This window comes from Salmo trutta, chromosome 15 (genome assembly GCF_901001165.1).
Source record: "Salmo trutta chromosome 15, fSalTru1.1, whole genome shotgun sequence".
NCBI lineage: Eukaryota > Metazoa > Chordata > Actinopteri > Salmoniformes > Salmonidae > Salmo > Salmo trutta.
In genome coordinates, this window is record NC_042971.1 from 40,553,052 (window position 1) to 40,573,741 (window position 20,690).

The 20,690-nt window shown below is 41.6% G+C and overlaps 1 protein-coding gene across 1 annotated transcript; it reads right to left on the reverse strand.

The window, feature by feature from the left end:
* Nucleotides 1-1,473: 1,473 nt before the first annotated feature.
* LOC115148243 (potassium channel subfamily K member 13-like) lies at nucleotides 1,474-3,687 on the reverse strand. The gene is made up of 3 exons (XM_029690202.1): nucleotides 3,191-3,687; nucleotides 1,984-2,584; nucleotides 1,474-1,863 (listed from the first exon to the last, which is right to left on the reverse strand). The coding sequence occupies exons 1-3, from the start codon at nucleotides 3,570-3,572 to the stop codon at nucleotides 1,569-1,571; spliced, it is 1,278 nt and encodes a 425-aa protein (XP_029546062.1). The 5' UTR covers nucleotides 3,573-3,687; the 3' UTR covers nucleotides 1,474-1,568.
* Between the last annotated feature and the right edge of the window lie 17,003 nt (nucleotides 3,688-20,690).

Here is a 20,690-nt window from a genome sequence, read left to right on the forward strand (position 1 = left end):
CGCTGTTTAAATGAAAGGCATCTGTCCACCGCATCTCACCACAGAACCAAACGGGAACATTCAAGCAGTGTATTAATAGGAGATCAGTGATCAATGTTCCCTCAAATTTTTTCGTCACTGAGCAAATTTCAGGTCTGCTGAGCGCAAACTTGAACATTGTGAAAATTCTGTGCAACTCCTGGCGTGCATTTACTTCTTTGAGTTACAGTTTTAACAGTAGCCAAGTAGGCTACTGTGGCTATTTGTTCATAATGTAGGCCTACCAGAGTGGCCTACCATCAAAAACAATGGAGGAAAATGCATCCCATAACGTTTTAACATGGAAATAGCTGTTCTATCATTCAGCCTACAGTAGCAGCAAATGTGTGGTGTTCAATGTAGGCCTACATTCCATAAGATTTTTGACAAAAACATGCAGGGCTTGACATTAATCTGTTTATCCACTTGTTCTTCAGACAAGGAGGTGACTGAACAGTTGTATTGTTTGATGCAAGAAACCACTTTACAAAATAAAATTCATTATTATTCCCATACCATTATTACAGAGAATCAGACAAATTATGCTACCCTCTGCCTATTGACTATTTAGCTTATTCAAGACCGTCTCAAAATATAACACTGCCCCTTTAAGACATAAAAAAAGCTCTTTACCTGACTTGATTTTCAAAGATGGCTAGAAATGCACACATTTTGTGCTCTTGTAGGAAGCAACTACTCTCAAATTGTTGACTAGGAATTCACTATAACTCGGCTAATAACTCACAAACTAGCAAAGAATATGAACAAATGTGCGCAGGTGGCTACACAGCTCTCACTTTTATCTCAAAACAAGTGCATCTACTCACGACCCTCATGCAGCCAATATGTCTACTGCAGCTCTGATTGGTTATGGCGCTCCGGCCTGCGTAGAGTACGGGCCTGAGTCGTGCATGTCAATGCAACAGAATCCTACTCCAATGCATGCTGCCCACAATAACATCTCTTGCACAGTTAGCTTTGCATAGTTCATTTTGTTTCGAAATGTTACATTGAAAGTGGCTAATATTGCGTTGATTCGAGCACAATTCCCACAGCAGAGCGAAACGTTGATAGTGTTACCTGAAGGGGAAAACTCTAGAAAGTTGAGAGAAGTTCAATCTGTGCGGCTGTCTGAGGGGAGCTGTGTGCCAGTGTGCAGTTTAGAGGGACCATTGTCAGTGATCATCATGAATGTCTGGCATTCTGAAAAGCTGTCAGACAGAGTAGAGGTCTGCTGTGGGCTATCATCATGTCTAGAACTAAGAACCTAGCTACCCTTAACATGAGTTACATTGAAAACGAATGAGTTTTATGTGTGAATATATTTACATTTGGCAAATATGTATGTCCAGCTGTAGCATCCAACTGTTCTGTTTCACTACTGTACTTTGATCTACAAACAATGCTAATTCTGAGGATGAAACGTCACTAGTTTTCTAGGAATAACAGAAGAGGATCCAGCATCCAGTCTACCATTCGGTAATATTACAATTACCCTCAGAAAACAGTGCTATATTTCTGTGAGTTAGTGTGACTGGGGTCAGGTGTGATTACCTGTCCACACTGGTCTCCTGCAGGCGGTTGTTCATGATGGCGAATGCGCCCACCCCCCCAGAGAAGCCGTTGTGACGAGGAACGTGGCTCTGACGGGGGCCCTGGTGGGCCGTCTCACACAGCTGCTTCTGCAGCAGCGCCAGAGACACCTTATTGGACGCTGTGAAGTCATTCACCGAGATCATCTCCCCAGAGAGACGACGGCCTCCAGCGACCCCGTCCACCCCCATCCCAGCGTCCGTCTCGCTGTTACACACTGTTTCCACCGAGGCGTCTGTGTAGCGGTGTCGCCTCGCAGGGGGGTGGGACGGGGTGGGCTGCACAGCGTTGCGTTTGAGCCGCTGCTGGCGGAGCCGTGCGGGTGGAGGCCTCAAGCCGGCGTGTTTGTTAGGGAGGCAGGGGCAGCAGAGCCGCCGGCAGAGGCCCCTCTTAGGGCAAGAGCAGGGACAGCGCCGGCCTGGGCAAGCCAGCCGGGTCAGGATCCAGTTGAGAATCTGTTTGATGATGATGGAGATAACGTTGAACAGGGAGTAGATGCAGCACACGCCCATGAGGATGAAGAGACAGTTGCCCAGGCGATAGGCATCCTGGGCCTCATAACGCTCCCTCTGGCTACTCACCAGGTCCCCGAAGCCGATAGTGCTGAAGGCCACAAAGCAGAAGTACAGGGAGTCCATGTAGCTCCAGTCCTCCATGGAGCAGTACAGAGAGGAGGCACTGCAGGCGATCAGCACAGACGCCACTCCCAGGATCAGCATCACGTAGTAGACAGAGGGCTTCCAACCCTCCAGACTGTCCTCCTCACTGCGGGGCTCCCCGACCCCAGACACAGGCCCCACCCCTGAGCGACTCATCCTCCGCTCGTGGCACCAACGCATGATGTAGGCCAGCATGGTGATGATCCTCTCCAGGAAGAGGTTGAAGAAGAGGATAGTGGCGGCACAGCCGATGAGGCCGTAGAAGATCAGGAATATTTTACCAGGGATGGTAGCTGGGGTGGTCATACCAAAGCCTGGTGGGAAAGAGTACAAAAGAGAAGGGTCAACGTGCCAATTGTTTGTCAAATAAGTGCCTTTACATTTGTTCTTACTTAGCACTAGATGTCGAGATGATAAAAGATGTGGAGTGGCTATTGATATAGGTCTTTTCATTTCATACCATGAATGCAATTTATATTAGAGTAAGGGATCATCATTTTACAGTACTGGGCACTTTATGTTGACAAACTCAAAATAAGAGAGACTGAATGAGTCATGAAAACAGGAGCTGAGAGAAAGAAGGGATGAGATGGAAACATTAACAATGTTCAGTCATGAGTAGTGATCACATAACAAAAAGCTAAAGTCCCAGAAATGCAAATTTACCTCACATGCCCAGATGTACATTGAAATTGAACTAATTTGACAATTAGTGCCTCGGAGTCTCACCGATCATCAATCTAATCCCATCCCAGCTTCCTCTCCTCTCTCTTGTCATCCCCATCATCTACTCAATAAATATTCTACATTATACTGTGTATCTGTTGAGACAGTTGTGTTCAGTTTGCATCTACATGACAGCAAATAACTTTTGCATCTTAAATACCCTGACCCTCACAGAGAGCAGCTGTCCAACTCACCGATGGTGGACACAACCGTGCCGACAAAGTAGAAGGCTCCAGAGAAGTCCCAGCGGGGCCTAAGAGCGTCCACTCTGATCCCAGCCCCATTGGCCTCTTCATACTGTCGCAGTAGTGTGTGCAAGGCTCCCAGGCTTACCTGGTGACTCAGGGTGAAGTTGGCCAGCTGCTGGTCCCAGAGGCGGCGGGCATGGAGCTCGGAGGGGCGCTCTAGGGCGGAGAACACAGCCGCCCCACACAGCAGGTAGAGCAGGATAAACCCTGCCAGCAGGCAGAAGCGGGCATTGTCCTCATTGAGGGGCGGCCGGGGGCAGCAGCCTCCACTCCGTTTACGAGCCATGAGTGCAGCTAGCCCAGCACAGATACAACACCGCACTAACATACACTGCCTGTCTGAGCCTGCCTTATTAACACCACTCACTACACATACATCACACACACCAAACTACAGCACAGACACAAAAATACAATATGCTAAAAAAAAGTGGGTACCCACACAGAGAACCTACACACACAGCTGCCCCCCGATGCCAGGGGATGTTGATGGTTGATCCATCCAGAGTGCTCTCAATGTGTTGTAATGTCCTGACTGGTCATTCACCTCTATGAGTTCTGAATCTGTATGGAGGACTCAGGACTCCTGACTGTATGGTCACAGTTTATGACTATGAAATCCTGAACTGGTCTGTGAACAAGATACAAGTACTACTGGGTAATTAACTTGGTATTGGAATTGTTTTCAATCAACAAGTAGAAATCCTTTTTCCGATCTTTTCTCAAAATGTGTATATTCATTTACTGACATCTGTCTTGTAAAGTCAAACTATCATGAATCACTAGAGCTCTTTACTTTTCCTGAATATCAGAGAGCATCATTAAAACCTACACCTCTCATAATTTTTTTTTTTTTACATGAATTGCTCATAAGGCTTTTCGATAATTCATATCACATATTATCTGAATAATAAAGAGAGGCAAAACATACCTGATTTTTGAGATCTTGATTAATCCGATAATTTCCCACTTTATTCAAACAGTTTTGGCACATGGCCATGGTGAGACTTGATCTGCGGTTTAAGGTAGCTGCACTGAGCATGCTTTTCCAAGGATCTGATGATCAGTGACGATGAGAGAGAGAGAGAGAGAGAGAGAGAGAGAGAGAGAGAGAGAGAGAGAGAGAGAGAGAGAGAGAGAGAGAGAGAGAGAGAGAGAGAGAGAGAGAGAGAGAGAGAGAGAGAGAGAGAGAGAGAGAGAGAGAGAGAGAGAGAGAGAGAGAGAGAGAGAGAAGAGAGAGAGAGAGAGAGAGAGAGAGAGAGAGAGAGAGAGAGAGGAGAGAGAGAGAGAGAGAGAGAGAGAGAGAGAGAAAAAATAGAACCCATGTTTGCAAGCAAACCTTGATTGGTGTAATCATTTCTTGATTTTAGAAGCTTTCATATTCATGTCCTCCAACCTGTAATCAACATTCAATCTAATATTCTCTCTCACTGGGCAGACAGTAACAGATGGCCTTCAATATATTATTGATATGCAAATACTGTATCTAAACTGATTAAAACACTGTATTTGAGCTGTAAACTGATTAAAACACAGCAACTTCTTATTTGCATGGTATTTATCCATGCAACATCTGACTGCAAATGTGGCATTCAAATACATCAGACCTTCAGAGGTCTTCTGAGGTGGTTCACACAGCTCATTGACTATACTCTTCAGGCTTTACCAAGTGATTAACTGAGTCTAATTTTCAGACAACCACATATGTTCTCCTCTCTCCTTTGGTTTAGTACCAAGTGTCTCAGGTACAAGGTGTGCCTCCTCTCTGTTGTAGTTTGTGTGGGAGGGATGGATTTGTTCTTTCTCACTGCTCTTTTGTGTTTGTCCGTCTGCCTTTAATCTTGGATGAGGGCTGAGGGGTACTAAAGGGGCATTGGTTCATGCTATGACACTGGAGTACTGAGTGTCCAGGTGCAGAAGAAAGAGGCTGTGCATGAATGAGAGACACCGGCCTTTACACCTTGTGATGGAAATGTGTATAATGTGAAGAGACAGTCTTGAAAATGTTCATCTTGTCTTAGTGTCATAAATAATTATTGGTTCCTGCCTGTGCTTGGTAAAGATATGAGGGGGGCGACATGCCCTCCTTAGGATCATCTGCACCGTGCATCCCACTGCTGGCTTGCTTCTGAAGCTAAGCAGGGTTGGTCCTGGTCAGTCCCTAGATGGGAGACTGGAAGTGGTATTCAAAGACCAGTAGGAGGCACTCTTTCCTCTATCTATATATTTTTTAAATAAATATCCCAATACCCCAGGGCAGTGATTGGGGACACTGCTCTGTGTAGGGTGCTGTTTTTCGGATGGGATGTTAAACGGGTGTCCTGACTTTCTGAGGTCATTAAAGATCACATGGCACTTATTGTAAGAGTAGGTGTGTTAACCCTGGTGTCCTGGCTAAATTCCCAAGCTGTCCCTCATACCATCATGGTCACCTAATCATCCCCAGCTTGCAATTGGCTCATTCATCCCCCTCCTCTCCCCTGTAACTATTCCCCAGGTTGTTGCTGTAAATGAGAATGTGCTCTCAGTCAACTTACCTGGTAAGATAATGGTCAAATAAACTCTGGCAGAATGCCCAGAATATGTTCTATAAGTTAAGATAGAAGATGGTGCCAGACACATGCCTGGTACCAACCCTACAAACTATGCCTATGTAACATGTCTGTAACCAGTATATAAGGAACAAATGGGACTGCCCTGAGTAGAGCTCCTGATTGACATGTGCATTGAGTTGGTTGGAACCTTTCCAGCACGCTGATAATAAAGGATGATTAATTTAATATTGACTTTGAGTGTCCGTAAGTAGAATTTTGACAACAATTTGGCGTCACGATGTTGATGATTGATGCTGCCTGCGAAGCTTTCCACTGGGGTCTACGAGGAAAACCAGTGGCGCATTTCATGAAGCGTGAGGGAAATTCCCCACTGACCAAAAGACGATGAGACCCGCCCAGACCAGACCCTTACAGTGAGCTGCCCAGGAGGAGACACATCATTCGCAAACAATTGAGGGACGGCAACTGATCAAATCAATCAAATTAAGGTGAGTAACGCATTAAAAGGTACCCATAGTCTTATAGAGAGAAGGCTATTTACTAGTCTAATGAGAAGACTAGAAGGAGGGTGTAATGGTACCATGAAAAGCCCCGCTGACAGCTGTCTGTATGCATTTATAAGAAGTGTCTACATGGTCCGCAGCCACTAACAATAACACGAGGTGTTAATATCTATATATAAGAGATACATATGGTGTATAGCAAGTAACGACAAGAGAATCATTGAAGATGCACATGGGATCCTCAACACAGGGGCCCCTCAGGGGTGCATGCTCAGTTACCTCCTGTACTCCCTGTTCAACAATGACTGCATGGCCAAGCACGACTCCAACACCATCATTAAGTTTGCCGACAACACAACAGTGATAGGCCTGATCACTGACAATGATGAGAAAGCCTATAGGGAGGAGGTCAGAGACCTGGCAGTGTGGTGCCAGGATAACAACCTCTCCCTCAACGCAATCAAGACAAAGGAGATGATTGTGGACTACAGAAAAAGGAGGACCGAGCACGCCCCCATTCTCATCAACAGGGCTGTAGTGGAGCAGGTTAAATTGATCAGAAATACAGTGTAGACATTGTAATGTTGTAAATGACTGTTGTAGCTGGAAACGGCAGATTTTTTTAATGGAATATCTACGTAGGCATACACAGGCCCATTATCAGCAACCATCACTCCTGTGTTCCAATGGCACGTTGTGTTAGCTAATCCAAGTTAATGATTTTAAAAGGCTAATTGATCATTAGAAAACCCTTTTGCAATTATGTTAAGACAGCTGAAAACTGTTGTGCTAATTAAAGAAGCAATAAAACTGACCTTAATTAGCCTAGTTGCGTATCTGGAGAATCAGCATTTGTGGGTTCGATTACAGCCTCAAAATGGCCAGAAACAAAGAACTTTCTTCTGAAACTCGTCAGTCTATTCTTGTTCTGAGAAATGATGGCTATTCCATGTGAGAAATTGCCAAGAATCTGAAGATCTCGTACAACGCTGTGTACTACTCCCTTCACAGAACAGTGCAAACTGGCTCTAACCAGAATAGAAAGAGGAGTGGGAGGCACCGGTGCACAACTGATCAAGAGGACAAGTACATTAGAGTGAATACAGTAGTTTGAGAAACAGATGCCTCACAAGTCCTCAACTGGCAGCTTCATTAAATAGTAACCACAAAATACCAGTCACAACGTCAACAGTGAAGAGGCGACTCCGGGATGCTGCCCTTCTAGGCAGATCTGCAAAGAAAAAGCCATGTCTCAGACTGGCCAATGAAAAGAAAAGATTAAGATGGGCAAAAGAACACAGACACTGGACAGAGAAACTCTGCCTAGAAGGCCAGCATCCCGGAGTCGCCTCTTCACTGTAATATGGAAGATTACTGAGTGTGTGTATGAATGGATACCCCATTCAGTTCTGTGAGTGGTTTTTTGATCTATAACGTTATCTACGGTTATTATATATGTATAGGACGTAGTGGCAAGCTAGAAAGCTAGAGTGTGGGCAGGAGGACCCACTGACAATTGTCTGTAGGCATTTATAGAGAAGTGTCTACGTGGTCTGAGAACCACTGGCTAGTCTCAGGAGAAGGCTAGAGAGAGGATAGAGAGGCCCCACTGACAATTGTCTGTAGGCATTTATAATAGAAGTGTCTACGTGGTCGAGAACCACTGGAACCATTGAAGATACATATGGTGTCCTCTACCGCCCGTCGATCTACAGGTAGCGAGCACTGTGTACCTCTCGGGCTGCTGTGCTGTAATCGTTGCTCATGATGTGGATGTCAAAACCTAAAGATTTATAACGGTATAAAGGGATTCTGTATGGAGATATGAAAGGAGAAAGTACTATTCCCAAATATGCTGTTAAATAGAACACTAACGTGAATATATATATATATATATAATCTTTATTTAACTAGGCAAGCCAGTTAAGAACACATTCTTATTTTACAATGACAGCCTATTCCAGCCAAACCCTCCCCATGTGCTGCCCTATGGGACTACCGATCATGGCCGGTTGTGATACAGCCCGGGATCGAACCAGGGTCTGTAGTGATGCCTCTAGCACTGAGATACAGTCCCTTAGACCGCTGCACCACTCGGGAGCCTATTTAAACCCCTGTATGAATAGAACACTGGTGTAGAGGAGGAATTTGTGATGTAACACACATTTATAATGGGTTACTAGAGATAAAGTAACATGATATTGAGTATAATGGGTTACTACAGATCTGATGATGTAACAATAGAAAAAATTATAATAACTTACATACCCACACGTAGACGTACGTAAGTGGTGTAAAAGGTATTCTGAGAAATGTTCAGAGTAGTCCCTTTATGGATAATTTGATAAAGATAAGGTTAAAGCATTGTACGGGACTTGACTTACCCCTAACCAATAAAACTATAAACGCTTATGAGATTTCCCCCACCCTTGTAAATAAACCCCATACCCTGTTAAAAAGACCCATTGATTTTCTGTATTCACCTACTCAGCCGTTTAACTTGCTAGGTAGAGACTTATTATGGACAGATCACTATGCCATCTACAGGGGACTGATAGACAGTGCCAGCCCATTTAATACATATTGATCCCTCCAAAGTATTACATATGAATCTTAAAATAATAGACATTTAATAAGTGTGAAGCAGAAAGTGAATATCCAACAGAGATTGGTAATAAAAATATAGAGCATTGTTAGGGTAGACTAAAATTAAAACAATGCCTTCCAATATGGAGAAAGTTATCATGTTTGTTTTGTTTTGTTTTAAACCTTGCAATAGGGGGAAAAGCAGAACATTGTTTGAGAGTGATCCGTGTGTATTAGAAGTAATAGATTGAGAAGGTCTTCCTATTGGGAAGAAGGGAGTCCTAGTTGAAGGAAACATATGGAGACTAGTGAAAGTAACAAAGCGAATGGTAATTGGCTTTCAGATAGCACTCTAATAAAACAATATCTTAGTAATCTGAAGAAGTAAATGTTTTAATACAAGATCACATGACGAACAGAGGTATGAGGGCGCCATCTTGTGTTTGGGTTAGAGATAAGCCTCCAGTGGAACAATATATCGTACACACATACTTAAATCGCTGGACACAGTTCCACGTTATGGAAACAGATTATTGTTATAGATGACATTACCTTCTTACTTAACACCTCTTACATCTAGATGTTCCGCTAGCGGAACACCGCTCCAATATCCAATGATAGGGCGTGGCGCGAATTACAAATTCCTCAAAAATCCAAAAACTTCAATTTCTCAAACATATGACTATTTTACACCATTTTAAAGACAAGACTCTCCTTTATCTAACCACATTGTCCGATTTCAAAAAGGCTTTACAATGAAAGCAAAACATTAGATTATGTCAGGAGAGTACCCAGCCAGAAATAATCACACACCCATTTTTCAAGCTAGCATATAATGTCACAAAAACCAAAACCACAGCTAAATGCAGCACTAACCTTTGATGATCTTCATCAGATGACACTCCTAGGACATTATGTATTACAATACATGCATGTTTTGTTCAATCAAGTTCATATTTATATCAAAAAACAGCTTTTTACATTAGCATGTGACGTTCAGAACTAGCATACCCACCGAACACTTCCGACGAATTTACTAAATTACTCACGATAAACATTCACAAAAAACATAATTATTTTAAGAATTATAGATACAGAACTCCTCTATGCAATTGCGGTGTCCGATTTTAAAATAGCTTTTCGGTGAAAGCACATTTTGCAATATTCTGAGTAGATAGCCCGGCCATCACAGGCTAGCTATTTTGACACCGACCAAGTTTGGCACTCACCAAATTTACTATAAGAAAAATTGGATTACCTTTGCTGTTCTTCGTCAGAATGCACTCCCAGGACTTCTACTTCCACACCAATGTTGTTTTTGTTCCAAATAATCCATAGTTTTATCCAAATAGCGGCGTTTTGTTCTTGCGTTCAAGACACTATCCGAAGGGTGACGCGCCGGCGCTTATCGTGACAAAAAAAGTCAAAATATTCCATTACTGTACTTCGAAGCATGTCAAACGCTGTTTAAAATCAATTTTTATGCGATTTTTCTCGTAAAATAGCGATAATATTCCGACCGGGAGACGTCGTTTTCGTTCAAAGACTGAAAATGTAAAATGGACTCTTCACGTGCACGCGCGCACCCGTTTCATTGTTCTCAGATTGACCACTATCCAAATGCGCTACTGTTTTTCAGCCAGGGACTGCAGAGTCATCATTCAACGTTCTGGTGCCTTCTGAGAGCCTATGGGAGCCTTAGAAAATGTCACGTTACAGCAGAGATCCTCTGTTTTCGATAAAGATGCCCTAGAAGGCCAAGAAATGGTCAGAGAGGGCACTTCCTGTATGCAATCTTCTCAGGTTTTGACCTGCCATATGAGTTCTGTTATACTCACAGACACCATTCAAACAGTTTTAGAAACGTTAGGGTGTTTTCTATCCAAATCAAACAAGTATATGCATATTCTAGTTTCTGGGCAGAAGTAATAACCAGATTAAATCGGGTACGTTTTTTATCCGGCAGTGAAAATACTGCCCCCTATCCTAAACAGGTTAAATCATTTGTGCTAGCCAAACTATAGAATTGAGCAATAAATTGTCAAAAATGTGTGTTATTCAATTATTCAAACCGCTGTCCCAAATTTCCCCACTGTGTCCCTTACCCCCACTGTGTTCCTTACAGCCTGTTTGAGTTCAGTAATGTCATCTAAAACAATAATCTGTTACGTGGAACTGTGTCCAGAAGTAGATCCCAGTAAAAATGTAGGTACCGAATATTGAGCCGATAAGCCTGCACCAACTTTTTGAAGGTCCTAGCAGATTTGTTAAACAACAGATTAAGATTACAAGAGAGGGGCCTAATTCAGCTTTACGGGACATCGTATCATTTGATGTGTCTGAAGTATAAAAGTGTATGAAGTATAATTCTGTATACACATGGTTTTATTAAGACTTCCTGCCCAATATGCAGTAAACTCGATTAATGGTTAAGAAATTTTAGGACTGATTAAAATGTACTTAGTTTTCATTACGCTACATGTTTATTTTCTTTCTTCCAGCATTGATGGAATGGCCGCTAGCAAGTTTTATTTTTACATTTAACAATGATTCTCTGTATTACTCCCTTTGAAAGACTTCCTGAGGAAAGGATGCAGCTTAAAGAGCACACAAATGAAAATATCTGAAGTATCTAATGTCTGAGGTTTGGTTGCATACATGTAAATTCTCATGATAAGAAATGTACTGAAAAACCCAATGTACTCCTGATACACAACATTTTTTAAATGTTTAAAATATAGTTAAATAATTTGGTGTATTTGGTGCATTGAGAGGTTCTCCAGCGAAATGAAAATAAAGGATGATTCATTTAATATTGACTTTGAGAGTCCCTGTGTAGAATTTCCACAACAACCTATAGGGCTTTCAGAAAGTATTCATACTCCTTGACTTTTTCCACATTCGGTTGTACAGCCTGCATTTAAAATTGCATTTAAAATGGATTCAATTTTGATTTGTCATGGGCCAACACACCATACCCCATACTGTCAAAGTGGAATTATGGTTTTAGACATTTTTACAAATTAATTACAAATGAAAAGCTGAAATGTCTTGAGTCAATATGTATTTAACCCCTTTGTTATAGCAAGCCTAAATCAGTTCAGGAGTAAAAATGTGCTTAACAAGTCACATAATAAGTTGCATGGACTCAGTCTGTGTGTAATAATAGAGTTTAACATGATTTTTGAATGACTACCAGATCTCAGTACCACACACATACAGATAATTGTAAGGTACCTCAGTCGAGCAGTGAATTTCAAACACAAAGACCAGGGAGGTTTTCCAATGCCTCACAAAGAAGGGCACCTATTGGTAGATAGGTAAAAAAAAAATCATACATTGAATATCCCTTTGAGCATGGTGAAGTTATTAATTCCACTTCGGATAGTGCATCAATACACCCAGTCACTACAAAGATACAGGCATCGTTCCTAACTCAGTTGCCAGAGAGGAAGGAAACCACTCAGGGATTTCACCATGAGGCCAGTGGTGACATTGAACAGTGTTTAATGGCTGTGATAGGAGAAAACTGAGGATGGATCAACAACATTGTAGTTACTCCACAATACTAATCGAAATGATAGAGTGAGAAGAAGGAAGACTGCACAGAATATTCCAAAACATGCATCCTGTTTGCAGTGATGCACTAAAGAAAAACTGCTGCAAATGTGGAAAATAAATGTACTTTTTGTCCTGAATATAAACCGTTATGTTTGGGACAAATCCAACAAAACAAATCACTGAGTATCACTTCATATTTTCAAGCATGGTGGTGGCTGCATCATGTCATGGGTATGCTTGTGATTGGCAAGGACTAGGGAGTTTTGGGGGGGACAAAAAGAAACGTAATAGAGCTAAGCACAGGCAAAATCCTGAATCAGGAAAACCTGGCTCAGTCTGCTTTCCACCAAACGTTGGGAGACAAATTTACCTTTCAGCAGGACAATAACCTAAAACACAAGGCCAAATATACAGTGGAGTTGCTTACCAAGACAACATTGAATGTTCCTAAGTGGCCTAGAAACAGTTTGGACTTGAAATGTCTTGAAAATCTATGGCAAGACTTGAAAATGGCTGTCAAGCAATGATCAAAAACCAACTTGACAGAGCTTGAAGAATTTTAAAAAGATAAGTGTAAAAACTGTAAAATCCAGGTGTGTAAAGCTCTTAGAGACTTACCCAGAAAGACACATAGCTGCAATTGCTGCCAAAGGTGATTCCAACATGTATTGACTCAGAGGTGTGAATACTTATCTAAATTGCATATACAGTGCATTCGGAAAATACTCAGACCTAGAGCTGGCCTCCCGGCCAAACTGAGCAATCGGGGGAGATGGGCCTTGGTCAGGGAGGTGACCAAAAGCCTGATGGTCACTCTGACAGAGCTCCAGAGTTCCTCTGTGGACATGGGAGACATTTCTAGAAGGACAACCATCTCTGCAGCATTCCACCAATCAGGCATTTATGGTCAAGTGACCAGACAGAAGCCACTCAATTAAAGACACATGACAGCCTGCTTGGAGTTAGCCCAAAGGCACCTAAAGGACTCTCAGACCATGACAAACAAGATTCTCTGATCTGATGAAACCAAGACTGAACTCTTTGGCCTGAATACCAAGTGTCACGTCTGGAGGAAACCTGGCACCATCCCTACGGTGAAGTATGGTGGTGGCAGCATCATGTTGTGGGGATGTTTTTTAGCAGCAGGGACTGGGAGACTAGTCAGGATTGAGGGATTGATGAATGGAGCAAAGTACAGAGAGATCCTTGATGAAAACCTGCTCCAGAGCGCTCAGAATCTCAGACTGGAGCGAAGGTTCACCTTCCAACAGGACAACAATCCTAAGCACACAGCCAAGACAACGCAGGAGTGGCTTCGGGACAAATCTCGGAATGTCCTTGAGACATAAAATGTAATTAAAAATATGGAAAAAGTCAAGGGGTCTGAATACTTTCCAAAATCACTGTATTTCCTTTTCAAAACATTAGAATAACATTCAAAAAACATGTTGTTTTCACATTGTCATTATGGGGTATTGTGTGTAGATGGGTGAGAAAATATTTAATCCATTTTGAATTCAGGCTGTAACAACAAAATGTGAAATAAGTCAAGTGGTATGAATACTTTCTGAAGGCACTGTACAAAATACCCTTCAACTGACACTTCTTTTAGTGATTTCAGATCGTATATCAATGTGTGTCTAGGAAAGGCTATTTTAAGAGCATATCTGCTAGCACAAGTTTAGTGCTGCAGTCTTGCGTTCAGAAGTTTTTTGCATCCATTATTTTTCGTCCTAAAATGCTCATGTGTCACTTACCACACTGACACTTATCATGCTGTTATGCACAGAATGAAAGATGGCAATATCCCTAAATCATACAACCCATTCCTTTTCCTTTCAATATCCCTAAATCATACAACCCATTCCTTTTCCTTTCAATATCCCTAAATCATACAACCCATTCCTTTTCCTTTCAATATCCCTAAATCATACAACCCATTCCTTTTCCTTTCAATATCCCTAAATCATACAACCCATTCCTTTTCCTTTCAATATCCCTAAATCATACAACCCATTCCTTTTCCTTTCAATATCCCTAAATCATACAACCCATTCCTTTTCCTTTCAATATCCCTAAATCATACAACCCATTCCTTTTCCTTTCAATATCCCTAAATCATACAACCCATTCCTTTTCCTTTCAATATCCCTAAATCATACAACCCATTCCTTTTCCTTTCAATATCCCTAAATTATACAACCCATTCCTTTTCCTTTCAATATCCCTAAATCATACAACCCATTCCTTTTCTTTATCCTGTGTTCAATAATTAGCCAAAAAAGCATCAGAAGAGTCTCCCTTTTAATATCAATTCATTACAATAATTAAAATAAGGCAATATGTATAATATTAGACAATATATGAAGACAACATACAACAGATAGACAACAATTACATCTGCCTTAGATAAGGCCATCTACGTTGTGAAAATTATATCAAAAACATGGTTTAGATTAAATTAGGTCCGATAACAATCTAAACAGACTGGCTGGTGGAATTATTGGAACTTTACCAAAATGTACATTTGTCTGGTCATCTCCTGGTCCATGACATAAAGCTTTTTATCCAGTATTCTTTGTACTGTAGCACAGCCTTGCAATAGGGTTGTTTGCAATACAGCGTGAGAGAGAGCAGATAGAACCCATGTGTGTAGGCATCCCTTGATTGGTGTGATCATTTCTTGATTTTAGAAGGTTTTCTATTCAGATACAGTGGTCAGTCAGCGATAGTGAGCTACAACAAAGAAGCTGTATGTAAGCTGTGTGGGACTCATAGTAGGGGTGCAGAATCAAGGGCCTGTACTCGAGCAGCAAAAAGCAAGACATGCTTCTCAACCGCTGCATTGATTTCCTTTTGTGAGGCACGTGGATTCTTCTGCACAAAGTCTGCAATGCTCTGGATACATTCTTTCTGTGAGGACAGAGGTAAAGCAAGCAGGTCAGCAAGTGTCTACCCAGACACATAAACATGAACCACATGAACACTACAGTCAGGGCCAGCTGTACGGGTTCGTAAAGCCGGGCATGGACCCCCCCCAGTTTTGTTTCCCCATAAACATAACAAATGGTATATGTACCCTACCCGGTTTTGCCAGGCCTGCCAGTAGCACAGACCGGGACAGATGCTATATGCCGGGTGTACGCTCATGATCTGAGGAGGGGTGAGGGAGGGGGTATGTAATAATGTAATATTTAGTATTTAAAATTTTAAAAAACGCATTCAATTGGGCACCTAGCCATGCAATGTCACAAGGTACCGCCTTTATTGCCTTGTTTAGGAAGCTCATTGGATCCCAGGGTCGGTTTTATTTTTTTACAGAGAGGGGGAAAAAGTTCACTTTTGCAGTCAGCGACAGCTAATAATAGCCTAGCTAGTAGCTTCGTTAAGTTTGGTAATGGCGCGCAGAACAATTATAGCTAATTGGCTAAGCTTTGATCAGCATGGATATCCAAAAATGGCTGAGGACTACCAAGAGCATAAAAAAACTGATGACCACCATGCCGAGAGTGATGCCAAGCACACTGACCAGCCTGCAGGCCCCATCACCATCAGTGTTTTTCAAAGATACGGCGGGCCTTTGTCAGCAATGCCTACTGTGCTTTTGGCACTGAAACATGATTAACATTTTTGGGGAATCTACAGCAATGTGTGAAAATTCGTTCTCCACCCTGAAGAACAAGGTCAGTGAACACAGACTCTGAACACAGAGCATGCTACATCAGCGAAAAGCCCAGCTTATCCAGCTAGCCTTTGAGAGGGACCTCATATTGCTCAAATGAACAGCAAACGTGGTTTCTAAAAACAGATAAAGCAACACCTCACGGCACAGCACCTGTCCCCTATTTGACCTAGATAGTTTGTGTGTATGTATTGATATGTAGGCTACGTGTGCCTTTTTTTTACATTTATGTAGTTCTGTACTTGAGCTGTTGTCTTTTAATGTTCTGAATTATGTAATGTTTCATGTTTTGTGTGGACCCCAGGAAGAGTAGCTGCTGCTTTTGCAACAGCTAATGGGGATCCTAATAAAATACAAAAAATAACTGACAAGTATATTTTGCCAGGAAGGAGAATGAAAGGTTGAGAGGATAAGAGGTTAAACACAGCATCGAGGAGGCTGCAACTCTTCTATGCATCTTTTAGATTTATCTGTGATTCTTAATGTCATCGATTGCTTTTATGGGTCTAATTGCTAATGATAGATATACGGCTTTGAATTATTTGAAGGGTATAAGGACAATGACCAATGTAGCCTAATTAGTTGTGCTATTAGGTGAGCCCTGGCACAGTGCTCCTGTTGTCCTGGCTGTCCACTTCAACATCACACGCTTTCTTGTGTGCAAAATGACATTTGTTGTGTATATGGCTGCATTTCAGATAGGCCTACATTTTGTATGTCGCAGTATTAGGACCAATACCGTGTGTAGCCTACTAAAAGAAGCAGGCAAACGTTCACTCTTATCATTCATTTGCATTACACAGTCGTTGTGTGATAAGCTACTGTAAAGGTGATGTCAATAGTATGAAAACGACACATAGCCTACTTTTTCACCCCCCTCCCTGCTCTCTTGCTATAGTGTGTGTGTGTGTGTGTGTGTGTGTGTGTGTGTGTGTGTGTGTGTGTGTGTGTGTGAGAGAGAAACTCTCCCACACAGAAAATATTGCGCACCTGGAGAAGTGGCGGCTTGGTTATGCTTATTGTGTAGTGTCACAAATTCAACAGCAATGTTGTCTATAGTTGTAATGATAGAAGTTGAAGATATGAAGCCTGTAAGCATCTTTGATAGCCTAGTGGTGCTCATTCTGTTGAGCTGATCTGTGTGTGTTGGTAGGCGCAAATTACGTGTAGGCCTTAGACAGCTACGGCTGCATTTCAGATACACTAGTATGTCTAGTGGGGTGCATATATTTATTGTGTTATTATATACAACGAAGGTTGTTGATGGGAATGACCATGGACTTAAAATGCCCCCTCAGGCATGTCATCCTCGAGCGGGGCCTGACTACAGTATGTTTGACAACTTCTGCCAAGATTGTTCAGTATGTAGACTGCTCCTATAGACTATAAGAATTGTCTTTCCATTCTGTTTAATCAATTCACCTTAAAAGCGTCCACTTCTCTTTGTCCTGTGAGACGGTTCATGAGCTCTCGTGCCACCTGAATGCCTGTGATGGCCGTTAAGATCTCCTTGTCTTTTTCGCTGTCTGAACGGAGCCAGCCCAAAAGCGCTAACTGGGAAAAGAGAGGGCAGGTTAGCAGCTGAGTACATGTTACAGCAACCACATCTATGATCTTACAGGCACAATTCTTAATTCATTTTTCAGCCAAACGAAAGCCCTGCCCTGCCACTTCATTTACTATAGCTGAGCTATGTGGCTGGAGAAATAACCACTCTCAAATTCAAAGACTGACCTATAGATGCAAGAACTGACATTGTTTATAAACATCTGAGTAAAACAACCTTGTATTTTGGGATATAATGGAATAGGAAAAATGCTATATGAAGTACCCTGCCCGGTTTTGCCAATGAATGTAGCGCTAGGGATATCATTCATTTAAATAGCCATTGAACAGATCAAACAGGCTCTTACCAATAATGTATATGCCTATGACCAGAGCCATGTATTAAGATACATCTAAACATAGCTATGGCTCTGGCTAACCAATCTATCTGCATGACATTCTATCTATTATAATTTGTAAACTAAATAAGTCCAGGCTTTTTCAATCGAAAATACTGACCTGCTGGAACAACTGCGAATTGGACATTTCACCTGGGCTCGATGATCCGGACATGTTCAAATATTTTACATAAAACAAATATACAAGCTACTATAACAATAATTCTGTAGATGTGTAATTATCCGATTGAAATGAACAAAAATGTAGTCTCAATCTCAAAAGACTCACAGGCCAAAAACGAACCCCGTGTATCCACTTCCTGTTTACGTTTAACTACATTACTTCGTGTGCTAAGATCTGCTACGCAAATTGCCACCACCTTGTGGCTATAGCGAGAACCTTACATAGTAATATATAATAATAATATAATTAAGCAATAAGACCGAGAAGCCCCTGACTGCAGTGTGCCGTTCGGGGCCGGGATCAATGTGGGCGGAGTCAAACACTTTTAACCCAAACCCCTCCTTTCCGGTGACCTAAATAGTTAGGTTCACGTCGAAGGTATCAACGAGTCTTAATCGAAAAGCGATTCTTAATCGAACCTAACTTACATGGATAAAAACATTGGACATTAGGTGTTGGTAAATTTAGTTTAGCCTTTGTTATTCTTTGTTTACTGTAAAACGAATTTGCTCATTGCCGCACTTATTCTTTTTTAGAATTACAATGCGTTATAGCTATGTTTCATTAACCACTACCTCTAGTTTTTCAGTATAAATCCTACTATTTTAAAGTCATAGGTTTGAACGTTGTATGTCAAAGTGTGTCTGTTCATATTTGAACACATTTAACACATACTGAGGCCACATTTTCTTTCTAGATCCCCTCCATGGCACTGGCTGGAGAGATGAAAGTCGCACCCAACCATTCAAGGTTTTTAGGGAACCCGGTTTCATCCCATCTGGATAGTGGTAGTTCAGTTTAAGACCACATGTCCATTTAAAAAAAAAAAATGTATGGCTCTGTTTTATTTAAAGTAAAATGTATTATGTAAAATATGTTTGTACTTACATACATGTATGATACATCATTTCCCATTCGGTGCATTAAACAGATGGAAACAGAACCATAGACAACATTATCAGTGGGGCAGTTCTCTTTGAACCCATTATGACCCCTTACAAATATTGAGTTCAAGCCTTTGGGCTAATTCAGTTCCAACTGTGTTCAAAACTGTTATGCATGCTGGAGTATAAAAAGATGTTGAATTGTATTTTTTCTTTACTTTCACATACACTGTGTTCACAGAAACATTGCTCGGATCTTGTCCCCTGGACCTTGGAGGACTTTTGGTGTGGATGATGTTCAGGTTAGATATTCCTTTAAATTATTCTACTGAACTGTACCATTTGATTGTCATTCCTTTATTGAAAATGGTACCTTGTTCACAGCACAGGGCCTACCAATGCAAAGTTTGTTGTTTGTTTTGATAGTAAGATGCTGGTTATTCAGTATATTATATTAGTCCTATTTTCTGTTGCTATAACATATGAAAAATTATATTTCTGTGCTTGCAACACACTAGAACTAGACACACTGTTGTGGTGCCTAGTTCTCCTGCAGAACTTTCCCGTGTTGTATGTATATTACACAAACTTTTCATTTGCATCCTTAAAATCACTTGTTTCACTGTAGCCAGACTGACCTGAATATATTTTCATATTGTATGTATGTATGTCATTCACTCACTAACGTCTGAAGAAGTGAGGTTGAAAGATCGAAAGGAAAACACACTACAGGTAGGAGGTGTCATATGATGAGTGGTATAGTCTTAAACCAATGTTTAAAGACTTAACCCCCCTTCTCCAATATATTTCAGGATCATGTAGATGACTCCCCCCAAGAAGTCACATGTCACATCAGCATCCAGCTCTGCAGCATCAGGTACTGTATAGACTATTAGCTAAAGTAAGGTGCATTCCTGTACACACATCCCACTTGTTGAGTAGTTATAGATATCACTGAAAACCTCTTTAGTAATAGTGGCTTTTGTTTGCATGGTGGTATTGTAAAAGTGGGGAGTCATTTTACTTGATCACCCAATGAGGCACTACTCTTAATATTTATTCTTCCTTTTTCTTCAAGGAAGCAGATGTTCTCCTAAGGGACACCCTAGAGGCAGCAAGGTGGTGCGAACACCAAACATATGAAGGCACAGTTTCCCTCCCTAGTGTAATTGGGATGGAGGGGGAAGACCGCATTACAACCCTTAAAGAACTATGGTTGTATGATGGAGGGGGAAGACCACATTACAACTCTTAAAGAACTACGGTTGTATGATGGAGGGGGAAGACCACATTACAACCCTTAAAGAACTACGGTTGTATGATGGAGGGGGAAGACCCCATTACAACCCTTAAAGAACTATGGTTGTATGATGGAGGGGGAAGACCACATTACAACTCTTAAAGAACTACGGTTGTATGATGGAGGGGGAAGACCACATTACAACTCTTAAAGAACTACGGTTGTATGATGGAGGGGGAAGACCGCATTACAACCCTTAAAGAACTACGGTTGTATGATGGAGGGGGAAGACCGCATTACAACCCTTA